Source organism: Seriola lalandi, unplaced genomic scaffold (genome assembly GCF_002814215.2).
Source record: "Seriola lalandi dorsalis isolate HSWRI2012SDOR001 ecotype SW California unplaced genomic scaffold, Sedor1 jcf7180002054592, whole genome shotgun sequence".
In the NCBI taxonomy this organism is placed as follows: Eukaryota; Metazoa; Chordata; class Actinopteri; order Carangiformes; family Carangidae; genus Seriola; species Seriola lalandi.
The window spans coordinates 260,606-282,408 of NW_019525145.1; the positions used below are offsets into that span (position 1 = coordinate 260,606).

Below are 21,803 nucleotides of genomic sequence, written 5' to 3' on the forward strand. Positions count from 1 at the left end.
TATGAGCTTTTAAAACTGTTTGTGTTCAGGAAGTAGCAGAGACACTCAGAATTTAAATGTCAGGCTGCGTTCAGGCTGTTGTGGAGATATCTATTGCCATTTTTATTTACTTTAAATCAATGTTTGTTTATTTAAAATCAGCCGACTAGAATTAATGGTAACGTGCGGTCGGGTGTGGGTCTCTAAATTGTGGAAAACAATAATTATTATTATTATTATTATAATTAAATTACATGCCAATCGGTGCATCACTGGTACATAAACATTCTCAAACTTGCAAAAACATGAGTAGATTCATATCTTACAACTAGAACCATCAACATATCGTCATTGGCTTCTTTTTACAGCGTGACCAGCGATAGATAAATATCAGTGTCCTTATTGAAAATGTCGCTACAGGTTTATGCAAACATTAGAGTGGGTGTTAACAGCAGCAGCTGATGTTTGATTTGACGTATCGTTCCCTGTTGCACTGGAAAAGGGTTTCCTTCTTTCCTTCCTTCCTTCCTTCCTTCCTTCCTTTCCTCTCTGCTTGTTTCCAGCTGACTCATTAGACTGTTAGAGTCTGGGCCTGATGCTCAGAGACTTTTTAAAGGCTGATAAAACTGTGTCAGATAATGACTCATGTGTGATGCCGGTGTTTCCCACCACAGGAACTTAGTGTTTAGACGTGATTTAACATGAAGCCATTGTCACAGGTTCTGCTTTTATCTGTCGTTTAGGGAGAAATATCAAATCATGTGTCGCAGGTACTTTCATCTGCATCCTGATTGGTCAAACAAATCACATTGCAACATGGAAAATTACACAACAGACACAAAACAAAACAAAGATGTCAGAGCTGTGATAAACACGAGGATCCAGAGGGAGCTGGAATCAGCTGCAAGAAAATCAAACAGGATTCTCAACTTAACTTTATTGACACAGATCTTTAAACAGAAGAACACAGCTGAGTCCAAAGTGTTTGTGAACAGTGTACAGGAAGAAAGAAACCAGACAAAACAAGATCATTTTAAGACAACTGGAGATGTACAGCACGAACCGAGTGGATGAAATGTGAGAAATACAAAGACGTGAAGTCAAGGTGTCTCTATAGTTCAGGTTTGATCTGAAACACGCTGATAATCTAACCTGTTGATATAAAGTTATCGTTCCAGTTAATTGTTTTTTTAGGAACATTTTCAGTGTTGCACGTAAAAAGAAAAATAAATAAATAAAGTGGAAAATCTGAAATAATGTGAGGAAGGTTTGATTCTTATTGTGAAAGAGAAGGTGTCGGGTCCTGCAGCCACTAATTCTGCATCTAATCATGTTTGATCATAGTCATTAATAAAAGTCCAGATGGTCAATACAAAGTAAACTTGACTAAACTGGGTAAATTATTACTCTGATGTGAAGTTTGGTAGAGCTTCATTCATTCATTCATTCATTCATTCATTGCATCCTTTGCAGTCTGATGTAGCACCACTGCTAATTTTCCCTGAAGCTTAATAAACGTAAAGTTATATTTCAGACAAATGTAATGATTTCCTCCGATGTTCATGGCGTCCTCCTTTATTTAAGTTGTGTATAAATCTCCATGGGAAACGCTGCTGATGGGAAAAGACGCTCTGACACTTGAGCAAACTTTTTAATGGAAACGTGACTGGAGTGTTACAGTCTGACAAACCGAGCCCCGTCTCTGTGTCTCTGTGTCTCTGTGTCTCTGTGTCTCTGTCTCTGCAGAGAAGGACTACAGCAGCCTGTGTGAGCGGCAGCCCATCGGACGGTTACTGTTCAGGCAGTTCTGTGAGACGCGAGCTGAGCTGAGACGCTGCGTCAAGTTCCTGGATGCTGTGGTAAGAAGAAACAGAGAGTGTGTGTGTGTGTGTGTGTGTGTGTGTGTGTGTGTGTGTGTGTGTAGGGGGATGAAGGAGGGAGGTGGGTGAAATGCTCCTTAATTATAAAAAGGAGAAACGTGTGTTTTTCTTGTTTTCCTCTCCACTTCACGGTGGCGTTGCCGTGACGGAGGGAGGCAGGTGTCGGAGTGTAAAAAAAAGGTCCGTCTGGATCTGAAGCTGAGGAAATGTTAGACCGCTGAACTGTGTCGGTGAATCTCTGACTTTTAATGTGAAACTGCTTTATGTGTTCCTACTGGTCTCCACCTCTGTGGTGAATTCAGCTCCAGGTAAAAACCTGCTGAACCACCGACACTGAAGGAATCCAAACCGGGACGACGTCACCACGCGCCGTCTTTTGTTGAGAGACACCTCGAGGCAGAAGTTACAGGCCGTGCGTTTCACATGAAGTTATTTTCATTCTTTATTTCTAGGATTAGGACTCACGCTCTAATCTTTAATGCAAAATGTTCTGTTGTTGTGTCGCGTTTTAGGAACTTCATTTGCGGCAGATTTAATCTGTAAAGTTTGGAGAAGAGACGTTCTGACATATTGTTTCTGAGAGGATTTGTTATTCGTCAAACGTTCCACTGCAGCAGCATTTTTCTCTCACAGAAACTTATCGATTATAATTTAAAGAAGTCATGAAACGTCATGTGGGCTGGTGAAACTGTAAGTAGAACAACTACAACACAACTACAGTAAGAGACACCTGCTGTCATGCTGAAGAGAAACCAGCGTTGGGTGTTGTTTGGGGACAGGATGTGAACTGGTGCGTTGTCAAAGTCACATGTGGGTTCAACCAACCACCGCGACCTCCTTAAGTAACGAAATGTCTTTAATCACCAGTGAGGAGGCAGAACTGTGGAGCTGCTTCTCACGTTGAGCCTCGGATGCAGGAAGTTTAATTATTCTGAAACACTTGAAGTTTGTAAAGGAGGAGGAAGAGGAGGAAGAGGAGGAGGAGGAAGAGGAGGAAGTAGAGTTTAATATCTGTTTAATGAAATACAGGAACTCTTGACTTCTGGGAGCAAAGGACAGCAAACTGCGTCAGTGTGTCACCCTCCTCTACCTCCCATGTTTTATAACAACACACACACACACACACACACACACACACACACTTTCTCCTGACCTCATCCGTGACAGTGAACGTTTCACTTCACTTCTCGCTCTACTCACTTGAGGAATGTTTCAGTCACACTGTTGCTTCATTCCCCCTGTGTGTGTGTGTGTGTGTGTGTGTGTGTGTGTGCGCGCGTGTGCGTGCATGTGTGTGTGTGTGTGTGTGTGCGCGTGCGTGCATGTGTGTGTGCACGCCCTCATTAATGCTGTTGTGCTGCTTTTCTTTTTTTTTCGGGTGCACAGTAGATAAATGATACTGTGGTTTCCTCCTTCAGTCTTCACAATCGCTCACACACTCCACTTCCTGTTTCTGGTCTGTCTGTAGCACAGATCTCTTCCCTCATCGCACTGGTTGGTTAACAGTCTGTGTTCTTCCTGAGGGAGTCGTCAGGTTACTCATCAGTCCGGCTCCTCGTACACTTCTGCAGGGGTGTGTTAGCATCCACCTGGTTCCCCCGACCGAAGCTTACCTCTTCCACAAAAGTCTTTCCTCCGAGAAAGTTAGCGCTCGCCTCAGACTCGACTTTGACGACTCGGACCCTGACTCTTCTTTGGCGACACTCGAACACCGGAGACTCGAGACTCGACCTGGACTGAACTCTGACTCTTCTCGAACTCTGACTTCCACTTGAACTGCAGCACTGCAGACAGTATCTTTTACTTCCTGTCTTTCGTTTGTCACGTACGTGTCTTTGAGTGGACCAGTATTTCCTTGCCGTCGGATCTGATGAGTGCAAGTGGAGCGGGCGGCGAAGACCTCGTCCCCCTCTCCGCTCATCCTCGTGACGGCGGCGAGGCTCCACACTGACTGACCAGCTCAGCCAAACTGCTTTTCAGCTTTCAGTCGTCCAGCGGATACGACTCGCACACGAGGCAATTATGTTCTCTTTTACCCCGCAACCACTTCCCGTCTCTTTCTCTGAGAGCTCTGCGAGAGGACGAGATGGAGAAGGGAAAATGAGATTTGAACCGTCTCCGCTGTCACTTAGCATTAGTTTACAGGCTCTGGCTTGCGAGAGGGGGAGAGGAAGCACTTTGGCGTTTTCCAGTCAGGCTCGGTTTACTGCAAGTCATTCAGAGGGCTGCGTGATGTGAGGAGGAGTCGCTGCAGTCGCTTCATGTTCTGCTGGGTGTGGAGCAGGCCTCAGAAAACTACTCAATTAAATCTTAAATTGTGTTTTCTGAAGTCGAGGGCAGAGAGGTCATCAGTGGACGGACGGACACACACACACACACAAACACAAACACACACACACGGCAGTAATTCAGTATTACAGTTATTATTGACTGAGTGCAGTCATCACATCATCACCATGATTTAATCAGATTGTTTCATCATTGTACAAAACGCCGAGTGGTCTAAATGAGCTAATTAAAAACTAACGAGGCATGGAAGTTTTTGTTTTGTAAGTGTGATGAATTTGACGTGATGTGATGAACCAAGTCAGTTTGTTATTGGCTGTCGGCTTATTCAGACCAATCACACGACTCGTGGCTCTGCCCTGTTTGCTTGATGGAAAGTGTTTTTTTACAAAAATGAAACTGTGATGAAATAAAACAAGAATTTGGGAAAAAAGGTAAATTTGAAATAAAAGCTGACAGGATGAAATACAAATTACAATACAATTTCATATTTATACATTTATATTTATTTAATATTGAACACTTTAAATTAGGTGTCAGTATAATTTATATATATATATAAAACATTCACTTGGACTCAAGGATGAACCGATTAGATTTTGATCGAATTGAAAATGACAAACGATTAATCAGTTACTAAAATAATTACTAGTTAATTTTCTTTTGATTGACTAATCGATTTATCTCTGCTTTGGGTCAATAGTGTGTCCATTAGGAGCCAACGCTGCCGTCACCGGCTACGCAACAGCAAACTAAGTCTAATTTCAGTCCCAAGGTGTCTGATATAAAAAAATTGCAGTTATTATAAAACATTATACTAAAATATAAATCTGTAGACAGAAATATGTATGTTGTGTATTTATTAATTATCAATTTTCTTTGTGATTATGTCGTTTTCACATTCAACCTGCAGAAAACTGCATCCACAGGTGTTTCTGAAACTTCCTGTTTCTGGTAACTCATTGATTCATTAAAGACGGAGCTGCAGCAGCTGACAGCTCATTGTGTCCTTCATGTGTTCATGTGTTAATCTGCAGGCGGAGTACGAGGTGACTCCAGACGAGAGGAGGAAGGAGAGCGGTCAGGAACTCGTCGACAAGTACTTCGACCCAAAGGTGGCTTCTGCTTTCATGGACCTCTGTCACTTTTATGTTTCCCTGCAGAGAAAATGCTCCTCATGTGATGTCAGAGTGATGTCAGAGTGATGTCAGAGTGTATGTCGTCATCACTTCACAGATAGGAGGGAGTCCAGAGTGAGCAGCAGATGTGCTTATCCGCTTTCCCTAATGCAGTTTTTAAGGATCTTTTAGTCATTCAACCACCGGAGACTATTCACCAAATCACACCACTCACTTTTAGATCATTGTCAACCTTCTGTGCAGAACTAGACTGTAAAAAAAACACTTTATTTTCTTACATAAGCATCTGAAAAGTCATATGTCAATGAAAGAAGTAGTATAAAAATCTGCTTTATTAGACAGTTTGGCATTGGACTCATTGAATAAAAGAAACATATAATTTTATATAAAACAACAGTGACTATTCAGTTATAAAATTTAAGCAAAAGTAAAGACAAAATATATTTTCACCCCCAAAAAAATGACAAAAATAATGAACTAAAAAATAAATATTGAGATGATAAACTGTACAATTTAAAATCCAAAATCAAATCAAACTTTGGATTACCTCAGTTTTATTTTCTGACATGAGTTTCACTGTGCAGCACGTTACAGCAGATCGGTTCTGTCAGAGTGTCAGTGAATGCAGCAAAACGCTCCTGACTGGCTCATTACCACCTCGCCAGGAAAGCTGATGGGAAATTAGAAATGTAATCCACTGATGTGAAACCACTGGAATGATCCTGTCAGGATAAAAAAAAAGAGACAAAACCCCATCAGTTATTATTGTGATGTAAAAGTGCGAGAGATTTCAGATTCATATCTGCAGGTTGACATTTTTGTTTTTCCTGATAATTCGGTCTCTACCTCAGACCTTGTTTCTGTGTGTGTGTGTGTGCAGGTCTGAACATGCAGAAGTCTACAGAGGATAATCACTTTCCTAAAACCCAGTTCATCCGGCTTTCCTCTGTGAGTTTACTGTCACAGTTGAGTCACGCTGTTTACCTGGGCTTCATGTGTTTTTGATGCAGTCGGAGGACCACGTGCCTGAGGTGGAGGACGTCATGATGGCTCAGTGCACTGAGAGGCTGCAGCAGGAGGCCTGCAAAGAGCTCTTCAAGGACTGTACCAAGTAAGATCGCAGGGGTCCCATCTGTGCTGGTTTATTTACTGGTCCATTATTTTTTAAGAGCCTTTCACATTGTAAAACTGATGTTGTTTGATCAGAGTTGCCGTGTCACATTTCTGGAAATTTGCAAATGTATTTGTATAGCACATTATTATACACAGAGGTCATTCATCAGAAAACATTAAAATAAAATAAGAATGAAATTATATTAAAAAATTATAAAATTATACATTTAATTTAAACACAGATTATGTAATTAAATGTATATTAAAAATAATCATAAAATGTATAAATTATAAAACAATAAATTAACCTAACCCTAAATTTAACCCTAAAATTATACATTTTGTAAATTATAATTATGAATTTTACTTAAATTTATTTGAACACATTATAAAATCAAAATGATAACGTAAAGTGATTTTCTTTAACACAGTTTGGTTGGGGGGTTTCTGCTGGGAGAGTCTTGGCATCTTACTCTTTTTTAAAAAAATTTGGCGGAGACAGTTTCCACTTTTTCACAAGCTTTAAAGGCCTATTTCAATATATGTGAGAAATTGAAAATTAGTACAAAAAAAGTCTCACCAATCAAAGTCGGTCACATCTCCCCGAACTGGATCGTTTTTTACTCAGTAAATTACACGATATGAAATGTTAGCACCAAAGCAAGTTCCGCTCAATTTAAACCGTAACATATCAGATGGTGCACACATACAGGATTTGATTCATCCGCCATGAAATAAATCATCTCTTTATAGAAAGTGTATCAGTGTTCCCAGCCCTCGTTTCTCCGTCTCTGTGAGGTTTCTGTTCTCGGGACGCTTTAGAAGGAATCCTGCGGTGCTGCTACAATCATGCTCTGAAACACACATCAAAACAAGTGCTGCTGGGCCCCGCACAGGCCCCGCGCTGACCTGAATGTCGGCTCTGTCTGCCGCTCGGGGTTTGGCAGAGTCTCAAGTCTTTCAAGTCACAAGGCTCAAGTCCAAGTGAAGTCACGAGTCGCCGTCTCTGGTGTTAAAGTCAGTGAATTTCCAGGTTTTTTTTTAATGCCTCCACGTCCGCAACAGTCGCGGCCGCAGCCGTGATGTTCTTCGGGGTCGTCCGTCCCGTTCTCGTGAACATGATATCTCTTGAACACCAGGAGGGAATTTCTTAAAATTTGCTCCAAGCGTGCACTTGGACTCAAACATGAGCTGATTATATTTTGGTAGTCAAAGGTTAAAGGTCAAGGCCATGGTGACATCATGTACACGTGAGTGCGATACGTCAGGAATTTCATTACATCTGACACAAACGTTCACTTGGACTCGAGGATGAACTGATTAGATTTTGGTGGTCGAAGGTCAAAGGTTACTCTGACCATAACTCAAGAATTCACACAGTAATTAACTGCAACCACCATGAGTCGTTATCTCTTCAAACCAAACACATGTTTATTCTTGATTAAATGGATAATGAGAAATAAGATAGACCGTATCATTTCATTAATTACACACTTAATCGCTCTATTTATTGTTTCACTCTGTGGAAATTAATTATGTAGAGATTAAGCTACGTATTAGCACGAGCTACGGGATCATGGGAATCGTGTCCTAACATGCCCTCGTACATAATCAATAAATACATTCAAAATTCAAAATGTATTGTTTGAAATTCCCTCTGTGTTCTATACCAGACGTGTTAATGCTAAGCTAATCCATCAAGCTAAGCATCCTGAATTTCATAGAACCGTAGTTATATCAGTAACTAGTTCTGTTCATTTTTTAGATCCTGTTTTCTTTTTCTGCCACTTCATACTTCTACTCCACTAAATAAAAGACTGAAATTTTTACTTCACCACATTTATCTGATGGATTCAGTTCCTCTTCGTATCACTGTTTTACATTTGAACATGTGGTAAGTTCATAAAATGCACTGCATTGTTAAAAGATTAGACCAACGGTTTCCAAAGAAAGTTTTTCATGCCGTTTATTGTTTGAGGCGCGACGAGGTCAAATGATCAAATATTTCATAACAAAAAGAGAGAGAGCTTATATTTTACTGATAGTGCGTCACTTTTACTTTTAATAGAAGATTTTAACATTGTTGTGTTTGTACTTTTAGCTTTTCACTCCCTGCCTTTGTGCACGCTTGTATTTACATTTGCACAAAACGCACAGAAACCAGCAGCAGAGAGAAACTCTGCAGCTTCAGGTCTTCGGGTTTGTATCTGAAAATATTCTCCAGTTGTTCCCAAATGAGGAAGTTCGGTTCATCACAGCAGAGAGCGCGCTGCAGTTTCTGACCGTATCTGTTGTTTCATCGGGGTCAGAAAATAAAACAGTGATTCAGAACAAAACACTGGTCCTCCAACAGTCAGGAGGATATTTGAATAACTGTCAGGATTGATATGAGTACGGAAAGAAAAAAAAAAAAGGAAATAAAGACAAAAGGGAGATAAACAAACGCAGGACGGAAAATATTCTAATAAAAATATTGTTCATTTGTTTCTGATGAGGAAGAGTGTGTGTGTGTCCATCCCATTAAAAAAAAAAAAACACTCATTGAGTAACATCCTCTAACGGCTCTGTTGGTGCTTGTTGCGTAGGCGTGAGGCAGCACAGACGCCAGTTTGTTTTTCAAGCCGCATCAAGTACAAGACGTGAGTAATTCACTAGTATTAACAACACAAACCCTGAACTCTGTCTTTATCTGTCTGATAAAAGGCTGAAAGATACAAATCCCATGAAATCAAGTTCAACTCTTACCTTGTTCAAGATGTTTTTATTCGTGCGTGGTGTAAAAAAACATGAGTAAATCCTTCCTGTGTTCGTTCACTGCAGTGAGTTGATTCCTAAAGGCAGTGGAGCTCCTCTCTCAGAAGATTATTACATTTGGGTTTAATCCACATGCTTGATTTCATTTGGTGAAATGAATCTTTCTAGAAACGGCTGCTGCACACCTGACTGACACACACCTCTGTCTGCATGTGTTATCTGTTTTCATCATGTACAAACATTTACATATCAATTTCTTTTTTTCTACCAAAGATCCTAACTCAGAGCTGATCAGTGAAATTTAAAGTGCAGCTCAAAAAGAAGAAAGTTTGTTGTGAAGTGTCAGACATGACAACAGCCCAGGACCAAAAGATATTCACTGTACAATAAATAAAACAAGAGAAAAACAGCAAATCCTCAGACAGGAGAAGCTGTAATGATTAATCATCGACCTGTTCTGACTACAGCTCCAGAGAGAAGCCTGAGAGAGGAGATGTAAAACTACACTGAGATGGTTTTATATCTTCTTATGGATCAACACTTCAAAATAAAACAAAAAAATATATAAAAATGTGAAATAAAGGACCTTTAATGCTGTAATTTCCACTGTGTAGCAAAAGTCACTTGTCTTGCTGTAGGTTGGTGTTTGACCTGCAGCTTCTCTTCACCGTGTCGTTCCCAGATTGATCCACGACTACCTGAGCGTGGCGCCCTTCGCAGACTACCTCGACAGCATGTACTACAACAGGTTCCTCCAGTGGAAGTGGCTAGAGAGGTAAACTTCTTTTCTATTATGCACGTCAGTACAATGTGTAATCTCTTTACACACACACACACACACACACACACACACACCACTTAAAAGCTCACTGAGGCTGCAGTTGCCTTACACACCAGTAACAACGCGCTCGGCGAGAGTTGCCTCACTCCTTCCTCTTCCCGGTGTCGTCATGTCCTGGGGGGTTACAGGGAACAACGCAGTCGCTTGACTCTGATGTCATCGTTACGTATTTCAAGATTGGGGCATGAAATTGCACAACCGCACTTTCCTAACAGGCTGGCGCTGTGAGGCCGGAGGTTAGACGTTAAAGTGTGTTACGGATGATCCCTGACCGAAATGTTTCCTCTTTAGTGACATACAATTTCATTTATTCACTTTAACCTTTAACCTTTGACATTTCAAGTGACACTGGCTAAAACCTGGCTAATATAAACTCTCAGTCAGCAGTAGTAATACATGCATCTAGTGTTGCCGTGGTGATATCAGTGGGTGAAATCTGATGCTATGAATGAACTACGAATCTGTGATAACTATGAATTAAAGTTCCAGCTAAAGGCACAGTCGCATTACATTTTCGTCGAATCCACATTCCAGAAACATTTTGTGGAAGTGTAACAGCTGGACTGAAAAAATTTGGCATCGGAAAAGTAACGGCTTCTGCCAAAACAATGACGCACCGAAAGACGGAGATTGTTGTTGTAAAAATGTCCCAGAAAGTAGGTTCCTTAGAAGTGAGGAGCAGATTCTGATGAAAATTCCCAGGAGGCGGCAGGTTTCTCACTTGTTGGTTCTGAGGTGTTAACATCGTCGTAATGGCTGTTATGAGCTTCATCAGGTTTTATTTACAGACAGAAGAAGTTTGTCTGGACGACTCTGATGGTTTCCCAGACTCCACCTCAGTGATGCTGTAAGCAAAGTCTACACCCAGGAGAGGCTTGTTCAGGCTTGATGGTTAAACTTCAAGGATCAGCTGAGACAGTCGACCCCCCGAGGAAATCCCTCTGTAGTGACGCAAATACACAAGTTGACTCCGTGAGTCCAGGATGTGATGACAGAGAAACATGAGACGCAGTGACGGCAGAAGGAAGTGCAGCGCTGATGACCTTCAGGTTCGCAGTTCATCCAGTGGGGTTTAAAAAACGTTTTCACCCACAGAGGACAATTATTCTACTACCAGCAACCACCGTAACCGGAGTTAAAAGGTTTTCTTGCAGCAGTGAGAGAGAGAGAGAGAGAGAGGAAGCTTAGGAACAGCTGTTACCCTCCAGCTGCTGGGAGGGAGGAAGAAGGAAGAAGACATGTGTCACAGAGGAGTCAGAAATAAACAAACAACAACAGAAACAACAACAGAAACAACAACAGAAACAACAACAGAAACAACAACAGAAACAACAGCTCCTCTGACACTTTATACTTGCTCCACTACATTTATCTGACAGCTTCAGTCTCTAGCTACTTTGCTGATTCAAATGATCAATACAGAATATAATAAACTGATTAATTCTGATTTATAATGATGAATTAAGCAGAATCCAGCAATTCATTCATAGCTTGACTCCAACAGTGTCATTTATTTGATTCTGTCAGGGGCCATTCTGCATAATGAGCACTTTCTATTTCCTACTCTTAGTTTTATTTTGATGTGTCGATCCATAAGAAGATATATTTGTGGTTTTAAAAACCAAAAACTTCTTAATCTTAATGTAGTTTTACATCTCCTCTCTCGGGCTTCTCTCTGGAGCTCTAGTGAGTGAGCCGTGTCTGCTTTGTTGTGACATCACAAAGTTACAGGAAGTCCTGACGGCTGGTTTTAAGGCTCAGTTTCTGAATACAGGCTGTGTGCATTTCTCTGTGGACTGAGGCTTTGATACTTTCACAGTATTAATATAGAAGCTAGAGCTGATCTATAATCACACTACACATGGACACAGATCTTTAGACATAAGTTCTTTTTTTCATTCTTCTTCTTTTTGCATTTTATGGCAGTTGCCAAACAACTTCAGGTGTGTTAGCACCTCCCCCCGGACTGGAGTAAAAACAACCCTGATTTTCTCGTAGCTGAGAAACCTCAACCTCAGTGAATCAAACTTGTTGACTGACACAGTTATAAGTCTAATAAATTATCCTGACATGCGAGTGTAAATCTGGGCCAGTGTCTCCCTGCCGTTTGGTCTGAGCAGAACATCATGAAACATGAAACAAACGTGTCCCATCCTGCCTCTGGTCTGAGGCCAACTGCCTTTTCACAGAGAGGGAGTAGATTCTAATTAATGGGTGTGTGTCTGTTTAGGCTCCTGATGCCAGTATTCCTCAAAATACCAGGTCATTATTTTGACTACAGTCATTCTCTGGAAAAGAAGCTTGATGTTGTTTTTGTTTTGTTTTTTTAACATCAGGATTATTTTCCCAAGAAATTGATGAAAATGTAAAAAAAAAAAAAAAAAAAGTTCTTGCAATGCCAAATAAAAGTCATAGAAAAATTCAGATCGGCACCAAAATAGAATGGATTCGTCAATAACCCGTGCCCGATCCCTCCACCATGTTTGGTGCAAATCGGTTCAGCAGTTTCTGTGTAATCCTGCTGACAAACCAATATCTGGGTGAAAACATAAAACCTCCTCGGTGGAAGTAAAAACAAGTTACAAAAAGATTTTTGGTCATTTGATCGGAAACAGCAAAAGGGGCCGGTCACTTTAGTAAGAAGTGGAGACTTTGGACCGGTTAGTAGCGCCCTGTTGGAGGACCGCAGGTTCACAGATGCTGTATAAGCAGGAGTCAAACCACACCGCTTTTAAAAAAAAAACGAGCATTAGAAATCAATCAATTAATCAATTCAGAACTCACAGGTAACCACTGAAGGGCAGCGAGGGTCGGAGGGACGTGGTCGCTTCTCCTCCGAAGTCTTTGGATGTTTCGCCTGCTGAAACCAGGATAAAGGGCGTCGCAGTAGAAGCAGTCCAGTCTGGAGGCGTTTAAACGCTCGGATGACCTTTTTTTACGTCTTCAGAGGACGGAGTAACATAATCTTGGTAAAATATCTCAGTTGGACAAAGACGGATTGTCCAACTTTAGTCACTTGACTGTCAAATGGTAACTCAGAGTCACCAAGTACAACTATGTTATGGTCGAGTTGCTCTATCAACATGATTGGATAAATCACCCTGACTAGAGGAGAGATTGTTAATTCTGCTTGGTGCTGGAGCCGGAAGGATGTGGTTCCTTTTTTTTATCATTTACGAAAACATGAATAAACCTTCATTAGAAAACTCGTGATGATGTGAGAAGAGAATGAAAACAAGATGCAGGGATAGTTAGTACTAGTCAAGTCTTTACTGAAAGCTTCTTGCAGAGAGGAACTGAAAACAACTACATTACTCGGAGACTGCGACTACCCACAGACGAATGACTCAGGGAACAAGGCTGAACGTACAGGGGAACATCCAGACGACGCGACCCAGAGACTCATCCACAGATGTGACAGCAGTCAAACAAGACATTTTCACTGTCTTATCCTTCTAACTTCATGGTTTCAGATGGCAAAATAAATCCGGCCCATACCTGGGCTGCGTGCTGTCATCTGGCCCATATACAGCAGTATTATCAGATGCAAGCTCCACATCTGGACCAGTTCTGGCGCACACACAGAAAGTCCTCAGCCAGGATCTGCCCAGATGTGGAAGTATATGGGCCAGACTCGGGCCGAGCACCCAGGCGAATGTTGGGCTAATAGTTTAATTTTTCATGGAGAAACAACGGTCTGTTTCTTGATGGTTATCGTTACTGTGACAAACACAGTTTCACATCACCTTCTTCAACGTCATACACCTCTAAAACTTGACTGACTAATCACCCGATCTGTGAAATGGATGGTGTATTCAGTACGATCTCAGTGCTCACTGCGACTCCAGGGTTAGATTAGATAGATTAGAGAAAAAGAAAGCAAGTGAACAGCTGGGAATTGAACCTCGGTACTTTTAACCATCAAAATGCATCAATAGAACCAAGTACTGGAATAATAAAACCATGTTTTCTCAGTTTTCTTATTCGCTTCAAGCGCGTTCGGCCGTCCAACATCACAGTATTTGTTGACCTCTGAGGATGTCAGCCCTCCTGGTGATTACGGGGCTCAACGCAGCCAAACACAAACCAATACTAATTCATGGGAAAACACTGTTTTATAAAAACAAGCAGGAGCAGCAGCAGCAGCATCACTGGGCTTATTAAGCAGCAAATGACTCAGTCTGGTTTAATGAGTCCGTGCCCCAGGGTCCGTTCAGTTCACACGCCCGATTGACCGAAACCGTCCGAGGGGGAGATGAGTGCTGACACCAGGAGGGACCGGTTCACTGGCGCTGGTGTTGGTTACCAGCTCAGTCTGTGGTTGTCATGGCAACAGTCACACAAAGAGTTGTTGCTGTTGCACACATGAACCCGTCTTTATTAACCGGGTTTATTAATAGTTAATGTTTTCGTCCAACAGGCAACCGGTGACGAAAAACACATTCCGACAGTACAGAGTTTTAGGGAAAGGAGGCTTCGGAGAGGTGAGTACATTTCATTTTATTACTTTATTAACAGTTTTAACAGTTTCTTAAATGATCACGTGTTTGTCTAAATCCAGATCTGCTTCATTTCTTGTTGAACATTTAGTCAAAACTGTAGGACAGAGGTCAGCAGCTTCAACCACAGGCCAGTTGTTTTTTAGCATCTTGATTGATTTAAGATTCGTAACACTTAATTTAATGTGTGCAGAGGGTTAAGGTTAACACTAACTAATACTAATAGATCTTATTGACAGTTTAACCGCAGACGATAAACAGCAGCTGTCTTTGTTTATGGTTGAATAACTTTGGTCAAAGAGGCTAAATCACATTTTTCATGTTATTCCTCTGGTTTGTTATTAGATTTCGTTTCTCTGCCCCTGAACTTTTCAGATCACACATGCAGACAGTTTTATTTACGATGTCATATTTAATGAGATCCTTACCTGTAGCAAACGTTTTGAAGTGAACAGATGATGTATGATGTGGGGATGAAACCCGTCCAGCATGAGACAGATGAATCTTTATAATCAAACCGAAGAAAAAGAGTCTTGAAACACTTCATTTCGACTTCCTGTTGTCAGTTTTTTACGTTACACTTTTGAAAGAAAATAAATGAACCTTTCATCCTCAGTTAATGCCGCAGGCGCCCGCCGCACCAGTCAGTAACCAGCCGCATCGTTCCTCCATTTTGTTCAAATTAGATTCATTAAGTCCTTCTAAGTCCTTCGAATCATGACCTTTGAATAGAAGGAGCGTATAAGTACAGCTGGATGTAAAGCGCATCACGCCGGGCAGAGAAATGACACATTTACATTTTATTTTATTTTTTAAAATTGCTTCTGTTTTATTCTGGTTCGAAGAAACACAAAAAAAAAACAACAGCGTTATGCAAAGAGCTCTAACTGAATCTCGTCCTTGGCTCCATCATCCGCGGCGTCTAAATCCCATTACACGCCACTGAATGGTGTCTCTGTGTTACATGTCCGTCTGATGGGAAGAGTCCTGATTCTGTCCTGATCTCATGGTGATAACTGACCTAATGCACAAGCAATCGGGTCACGAGATAATGGACGACATGAGGTTCCTGTCTCTTTGATCGTATGGATCACGTTGGCTGACTCCTGCTTGTGTGTACACTTGTACGTTGAAGCGTTAACGCTGTGGCGTCGTTCTGACGTGAGGTGACTGTATTTCAGTCAGGTGGAGACGTGTTGACGGAGGCCGATCGCTGTGTGTGTTTCAGGATTTACAAGAGCTACATACATGCAAAGTTAAGGTGACGAAAGATAGGCTCATGTGTAACTAAAAAACTGATTGTTAGAAACTTAATTTAAGCAATTTTATTAAATTACGCAATAACTGATCACTGTAAAGCAAACGAATACTGGACGATGTAATTAGATGTAAAATAAAGATTATAAAGTCAGGATCAGTCCAGGATCAGTCTCAGGATCAGTCCAGGATCAGTTTTAGGATCAGTCCAGGATCAGTCCAGGATCAGTCTCAGGATCAGTCCAGGATCAGTCCAGGATCAGTCTCAGGATCAGTCTCAGGATCAGTCCAGGATCAGTCCAGGACCAGTCAAAGGATTAGTCCAGGATCAGTCCAGGATCAGTCCAGGATCAGTCTCAGGATCAGTCCAGGACCAGTCAAAGGATTAGTCCAGGATCAGTCCAGGATCAGTCCAGGATCAGTCTCAGGATCAGTCCAGGATCAGTTTTAGTGTCAGGATCAGTCCAGGATCAGTCCAGGATCAGTTTTAGGATCAGTCCAGGATCAGTCAAAGGATTAGTCCAGGATCAGTCCAGGATCAGTCCAGGATCAGTCTCAGGATCAGTCCAGGATCAGTCTCAGGATCAGTCCAGGATCAGTCTCAGGTTCAGTCTCAAGATCAGTTTTAGGATCAGTCTCAGGATCAGTCTCAGGATCAGTTTTAGGATCAGTCTCAGGATCAGTCTCAGGATCAGTCTCAGGATCAGTCCAGGATCAGTCCAGGATCAGTCAAAGGATTAGTCCAGGATCAGTCCAGGATCAGTCTCAGGATCAGTCTCAGGATCAGTCTCAGGATCAGTCTCAGGATCAGTCTCAGGATCAGTCCAGGATCAGTCCAGGATCAGTCTCAGGATCAGTCTCAGGATCAGTCTCAGGATCAGTCCAGGAACAGTCCAGGATCAGTTTTAGGATCAGTTTTAGGATCAGTCCCAGAATATTCCTTTAAACCAGTGATGGAGCGTCAGGTGAGTTCAGCTGGACTGTAGTTTAAAGTCACCGTCTGAGTCGGACTCACGTGTTTCTCTCACATTCTTCTTCATCATCATCATCATCACCCTCCCTCCCTTCACATCTTGCGAGCTTCAGTTCACAGAGCGGAACGGCTCATTTTCAACAGTCTGATTATACAACAGTATAAAATAAAGAGGGGATTTTTTAAATTTTGCAGTCTGTCGCCTTATCATTAAGTCATTTACAATCATGGTTTTGTTTGTCTTCCTGATGCTGTGAAGTCACATGTGTAACCGCGATGAAACGCTCTCTGTTTCGTTAAGAGAGCGTATTGTATCTTTTATTACTGCCGTTTTTCACATGTATAAAAGGACATAAAATTCCCTTTTCATTAACTAATTTCTCTCTCTCTCCTCCTGCGTCCTGGTTTTCTCTTCCTCCTCCTCCTCCTCCTCCTCTTCCTCCTCCTCCTCTTCTTCTACCCTGCAGGTGTGTGCGTGTCAGGTACGGGCCACAGGGAAGATGTACGCCTGTAAGAAGCTGGAGAAGAAGAGGATAAAGAAGAGGAAAGGAGAGTCCATGGCGCTCAATGAGAAACAGATCCTGGAGAAAGTCAACAGTAGATTTGTAGTAAGTCAACTGACGATTTTTAACAATTAGAAAATGTTTTGTTTTGCTTTTACTTCCAGCAGTTTAGAATCACAATCGGCTGCCGACCAGGAAACACTCGAGAGGACGGGAGCGATGAGGAGTCAGAGGTTCATTATTAATGAACCTATTTCCTAAATTTACAAGTTATATATATTCAATTTACAATGAGCCTCTAACTTTTTTTCTGATTGATGATTTTATGAGTAAATCACAGCTCAGTCTTCGTCTTTAACTTGTGTGTTTTAGATGATTTTTTTCAGACGACGTCGTGGCTGTAAAATCAGGATTATAGCAGCAGCTTGGAAGTGACTTGGAAGTTAAGATGTCGTCTTAATGGGCCACGTTTCAGTCTCTTTATTTGACTTGTCCCGTTGTCGTGACAACAGAAACGGAAAAACATGTAAATGAGAAGAGCTTTCTTGTGAATTCAGCTGTGTAATACTGTATATGTGAGCAGAGAGAAGGAGGGAAGCAAACAGATAAAGAGCAGAATGCAAATACGTGGCCCCAGTTATATACTAGTATTTGCATCTTTACTGCAGATACAGAGAACACTGGGCTTTTTCTGCCTCACCTTTCATCTTTGAGACTCACCTGCCTCAGGTGTGAGCAGTTACATCTTCTTTTTTTTTTATTATATCTCGTCTGAAAGAATTTATTCAAACTCCAGCTGATGAGAAAGTTCACGTCAGAGAGGAAGATTATAGATCCGACTTCATTCAGTTTATTTCCTCCTCAACAAACAAACCGTGAAAAGACAGAAAACCAACGATGTCCATCACTCTAACACTTCCCCCACTGTGACTCTCAGCTCATTGGTTCCTCCTGAAAATGTGAATCTCTAAAACAACAGCTCACAAATAAATAGTTTCATTTTTTTTAAAAGCACTCAGAGGATTATGTTTTTAAAAAAAAAAAAAACACAGTTCCTTTTTCTTTCCTCCAAACGTAAACATTTAAATCAAGAAGCACTTCGGGTTTGTTCTCTGTGTGCGTCAGTCGGACGTGATGTCTGCAACATTGACAACTGCAGTAATTAAAAGACAACACTGTGGTTTGTTCTGTCTCTGGTTTGGTTTGATTCTGTGCCAGATGACCTGCGCTCAGCTTGTTTGGTTTGGACGGCAGTGAGTCGGTTTGTCCGGGGCTCCCAGGCCTGAGGAGTCCCGGAGGCTTCAGCGCTGCTTCGATTGTGAAAATACACAACTGGACGACTTTATTAACAGAAAGTCATTTTAAAGAGGTTTTGGCAGCAGGCAGAGATTTTTTTTTTTTTTAGCTGCGGGGACGTGCCGTCTTCAACTTCCTGAAATCATCTCAAATTAAAGGAAAAATCCGGCCTCTCACCTTCTGTTTTTTATAATTATTAAAATGATAAAAATGTCCGCCGCTTCCTCCCGAGCGTGAGGCGACATCTTCACACGTCAGATGTTGTTTCCAGAGGTACCTGAAGCACAGACTCCTCCTCTGTCTGCAGGTGAGTTTAGCGTACGCCTACGAGACGAAGGACGCCCTGTGCCTGGTGCTCACCCTCATGAACGGAGGAGACCTGAAGTTTCACATCTACCACATGGGCGAGGCGGGTTTCGACGAGAGGAGGGCCGTCTTCTACTCGGCGGAGATCTGCTGTGGGCTGGAGGACCTGCACCGGGAACGCATCGTCTACAGGTCAGCGTGTAAACCTCAAAGACGGACATGTTGTTCTTCCTGTCCTCTTCGCTGTGTTTTCTCACTCTCCCTCTCCTCCTCCGTCACTCAGGGACCTCAAACCAGAGAACATCCTGCTGGACGACCACGGTGAGTCGCATTAATGCTCTGGACAGGTGCAGCGTTCCTGCTGCTTCTGACATCAAAAATAGACTCTAGTTTAAAGTAATTCTGCACTTAAAATTCAAATTTCAAAAATATTCTTGAAATGATACAATTATCAAACATAATATTACATTATTTTGTAGTAAATTTAATGAATTGATGAATACATAATTCAATGCAGCTCTGCGTTAATAATTAGTCAGTGAAAAGTCTGTGATTATTTCTGTGGCTCAGCTGACTCACTGTACCTTCAGAGGATATGTCATCCGGCGTCTGTCTGAAAAACACTGTGGGCACAAGATCAACATTTATTAAAGATTAGAAAACTTGTTATTCATCCTGTAAAACTGGACGTCACAGCTTCAGGCCGGAAATCTGGTGTTCATGGTTTCCTTCTGTCAGCAGAGGGCGCTGTGACTCTGACTGCAGCAGAACCGTCTGATCCCAGTTCACACACAGCAACCACACCTCATTAATAAAATAAGCACAATCCCAAAAAGATTGTTGGTGATTAAACAATGTGAAGATCTCTTAAAGTGCAAATATTCAGACTGCGACTAATCATAGTAAAGATCCAGATTCAGTAACGTGTCTGTGTTTTAAACTCACATCTCCTGGTTCGATCGGATCAAAAGAAAAACACAGAAAACTTGATGAAAGTGGTTTTAACTTTAACGTCGAGGCTTCTGCAGGAGTTTAGACACGTCTGTGATCACATCACATTCACCATCCACCGCGTTGTAAAAGTAGAAAATAAAGACGATTTTATTTGTGATTTGTTTGCTAATAACCCAAAATAACTACAAACACCTTTTATCAATATAGACTTTTTCAAAATAAGGTGACAAAGTGCTTTAAGAGCAGATAAAACACAGGAAAAGAAAACTCATGACTTTCAAAATAAAGTAATTTTTCTTCATTTTAATGAGCAAATTATCAGAAGAATCAACAGCTAATGATTTGTTGTTCACCTCTACTCAGACCTGTTTGTTTTTGAAATGCTTTATATAGTTAAAGAACATCAGTGTTTACTACTGTCAAAACAGGTTTACGATATTTATTCAAGTGAAAATGAAGAACGTTTATATTTTTTCTTCAGAATCAGAAAATATCTTCTCATTTAAAACTTTAAAACGACTTTTTTTTACTGCAGCCTGAATCTCATGAAAGAATCTGAGATATTTCTTGGATTTCATTTCATCTTATGAGATTTCCTCTCATGATGTGTTTGAGTGTTTAGGCCACATCAGGATATCGGATCTGGGTCTGGCGGTTCATGTGCCTGACGGGCAGAGCATCAAGGGACGGGTGGGAACAGTAGGATACATGGGTAAGTGACCTCTGACCTTTACAGGCCGACCAGTAAGAACTGAAAAACAGTAGCTGTGTCCCAATTCTTTCGGAGGAGGCCATGCCATGTTCTTTTCATTACTGGAGCGCAATGAATCTTGGGACAGAGGAAACGGGACAGTCTAGTCGCGCCGCCTTCGAAGGTTACGGCCACTGAATTGGGACACAGTCAGTCGCACTCTGTCGCTGTGGTTTTAAACGTTTTTTTACAATCATCTTCTTCTGTTCAAACAAAAACCCTCGCCTCCGTCTCCTTCCCAGCTCCGGAGGTGGTGAAGAACGAACGCTACACCTTCAGCCCCGACTGGTGGGCGCTGGGCTGCCTGCTGTACGAGATGATCGAAGGCCAGTCGCCCTTCCAGCAGAGGAAGAAGAAGATCAAGAGGGAGGAGGTGGAGCGGCTGGTGAGGGAGGTGGAGGAGGAGTATTCCAGCAAGTTCTCCGAGGACGCCACGTCCCTCTGCAAAATGGTGGGTGCATGCACGAGCGGCGTCTCTCAGCTCCTCATCAGATCCTTCTCCATCTTGGAACTTCATTTCATAGACTAATATCTTTGACACACAGCAGAACCTCCTCCTCCTCAAGCTTTCACTCTACTCTGGTGTTTTAACAATGTTGTTTTTCTTCTTCTTCTTCTTCTTCTTCTTCTTTGAACCTGCCAGCTGCTGGCCAAAGATCCCACGGAGAGGCTGGGCTGCCAGGGGGGCGGAGCCTCTGAGGTCAAAGGCCATCCCATCTTCCGCTCCATCAACTTCAAACGGCTGGAGGCCGGCATGCTGCAGGTGCCCTTCACCCCCGACGTAAGTCTGCAGAACGTAATCTCAGTAAATACGTGACCGAGCTCAGGCGTAACTGATGACGTCACCGATTCTCCAGGTGTTTCACAGGTAGAACTAGAAGCTTTAATAATAGCACAGGTGAAACTGTAAGTAACACCTAAACGACTGTGTTCTGCAGCCGCAGGCCATCTACTGTAAAGACGTGCTGGACATCGAGCAGTTCTCCACGGTGAAGGGCGTCGAGCTGGAGCCAAAAGACGAGTCGTTCTACAGCAAAGTGTCCACGGGCAGCGTTTCTATTCCTTGGCAAAATGAGGTGAGAGACGTGGTCACACACACACACACACACACACACACACACACACACACACACACACACACACACACACTGTAAGTTCTATTTATTCTACTTGTTCCACCATGACCAAGTTAATAAACAACAATCATGCCATTTATGGGAACTTTTCTTTTCCTTGCACCATAAAAAAAAAAAACCTTGATCTGATAACAGC

At 42.0% G+C, this 21,803-nt stretch overlaps 1 protein-coding gene across 1 annotated transcript in view; it reads left to right on the plus strand.

The window, feature by feature from the left end:
• Positions 1-21,803, plus strand: part of grk6 (G protein-coupled receptor kinase 6) — a 49,023-nt gene that overhangs the window by 21,716 nt on the left and 5,504 nt on the right. Inside the window, exons 3-14 of the mRNA XM_023419244.2 lie at positions 1,726-1,838; positions 5,183-5,260; positions 6,295-6,395; positions 9,834-9,926; positions 14,413-14,476; positions 17,189-17,329; positions 18,828-19,018; positions 19,110-19,147; positions 20,403-20,492; positions 20,774-20,982; positions 21,175-21,312; positions 21,470-21,607. Of these exons, the coding sequence (XP_023275012.1) occupies positions 1,726-1,838; positions 5,183-5,260; positions 6,295-6,395; positions 9,834-9,926; positions 14,413-14,476; positions 17,189-17,329; positions 18,828-19,018; positions 19,110-19,147; positions 20,403-20,492; positions 20,774-20,982; positions 21,175-21,312; positions 21,470-21,607 (1,394 nt within the window). The remainder of the gene's footprint in view (positions 1-1,725; positions 1,839-5,182; positions 5,261-6,294; positions 6,396-9,833; positions 9,927-14,412; positions 14,477-17,188; positions 17,330-18,827; positions 19,019-19,109; positions 19,148-20,402; positions 20,493-20,773; positions 20,983-21,174; positions 21,313-21,469; positions 21,608-21,803) is intronic.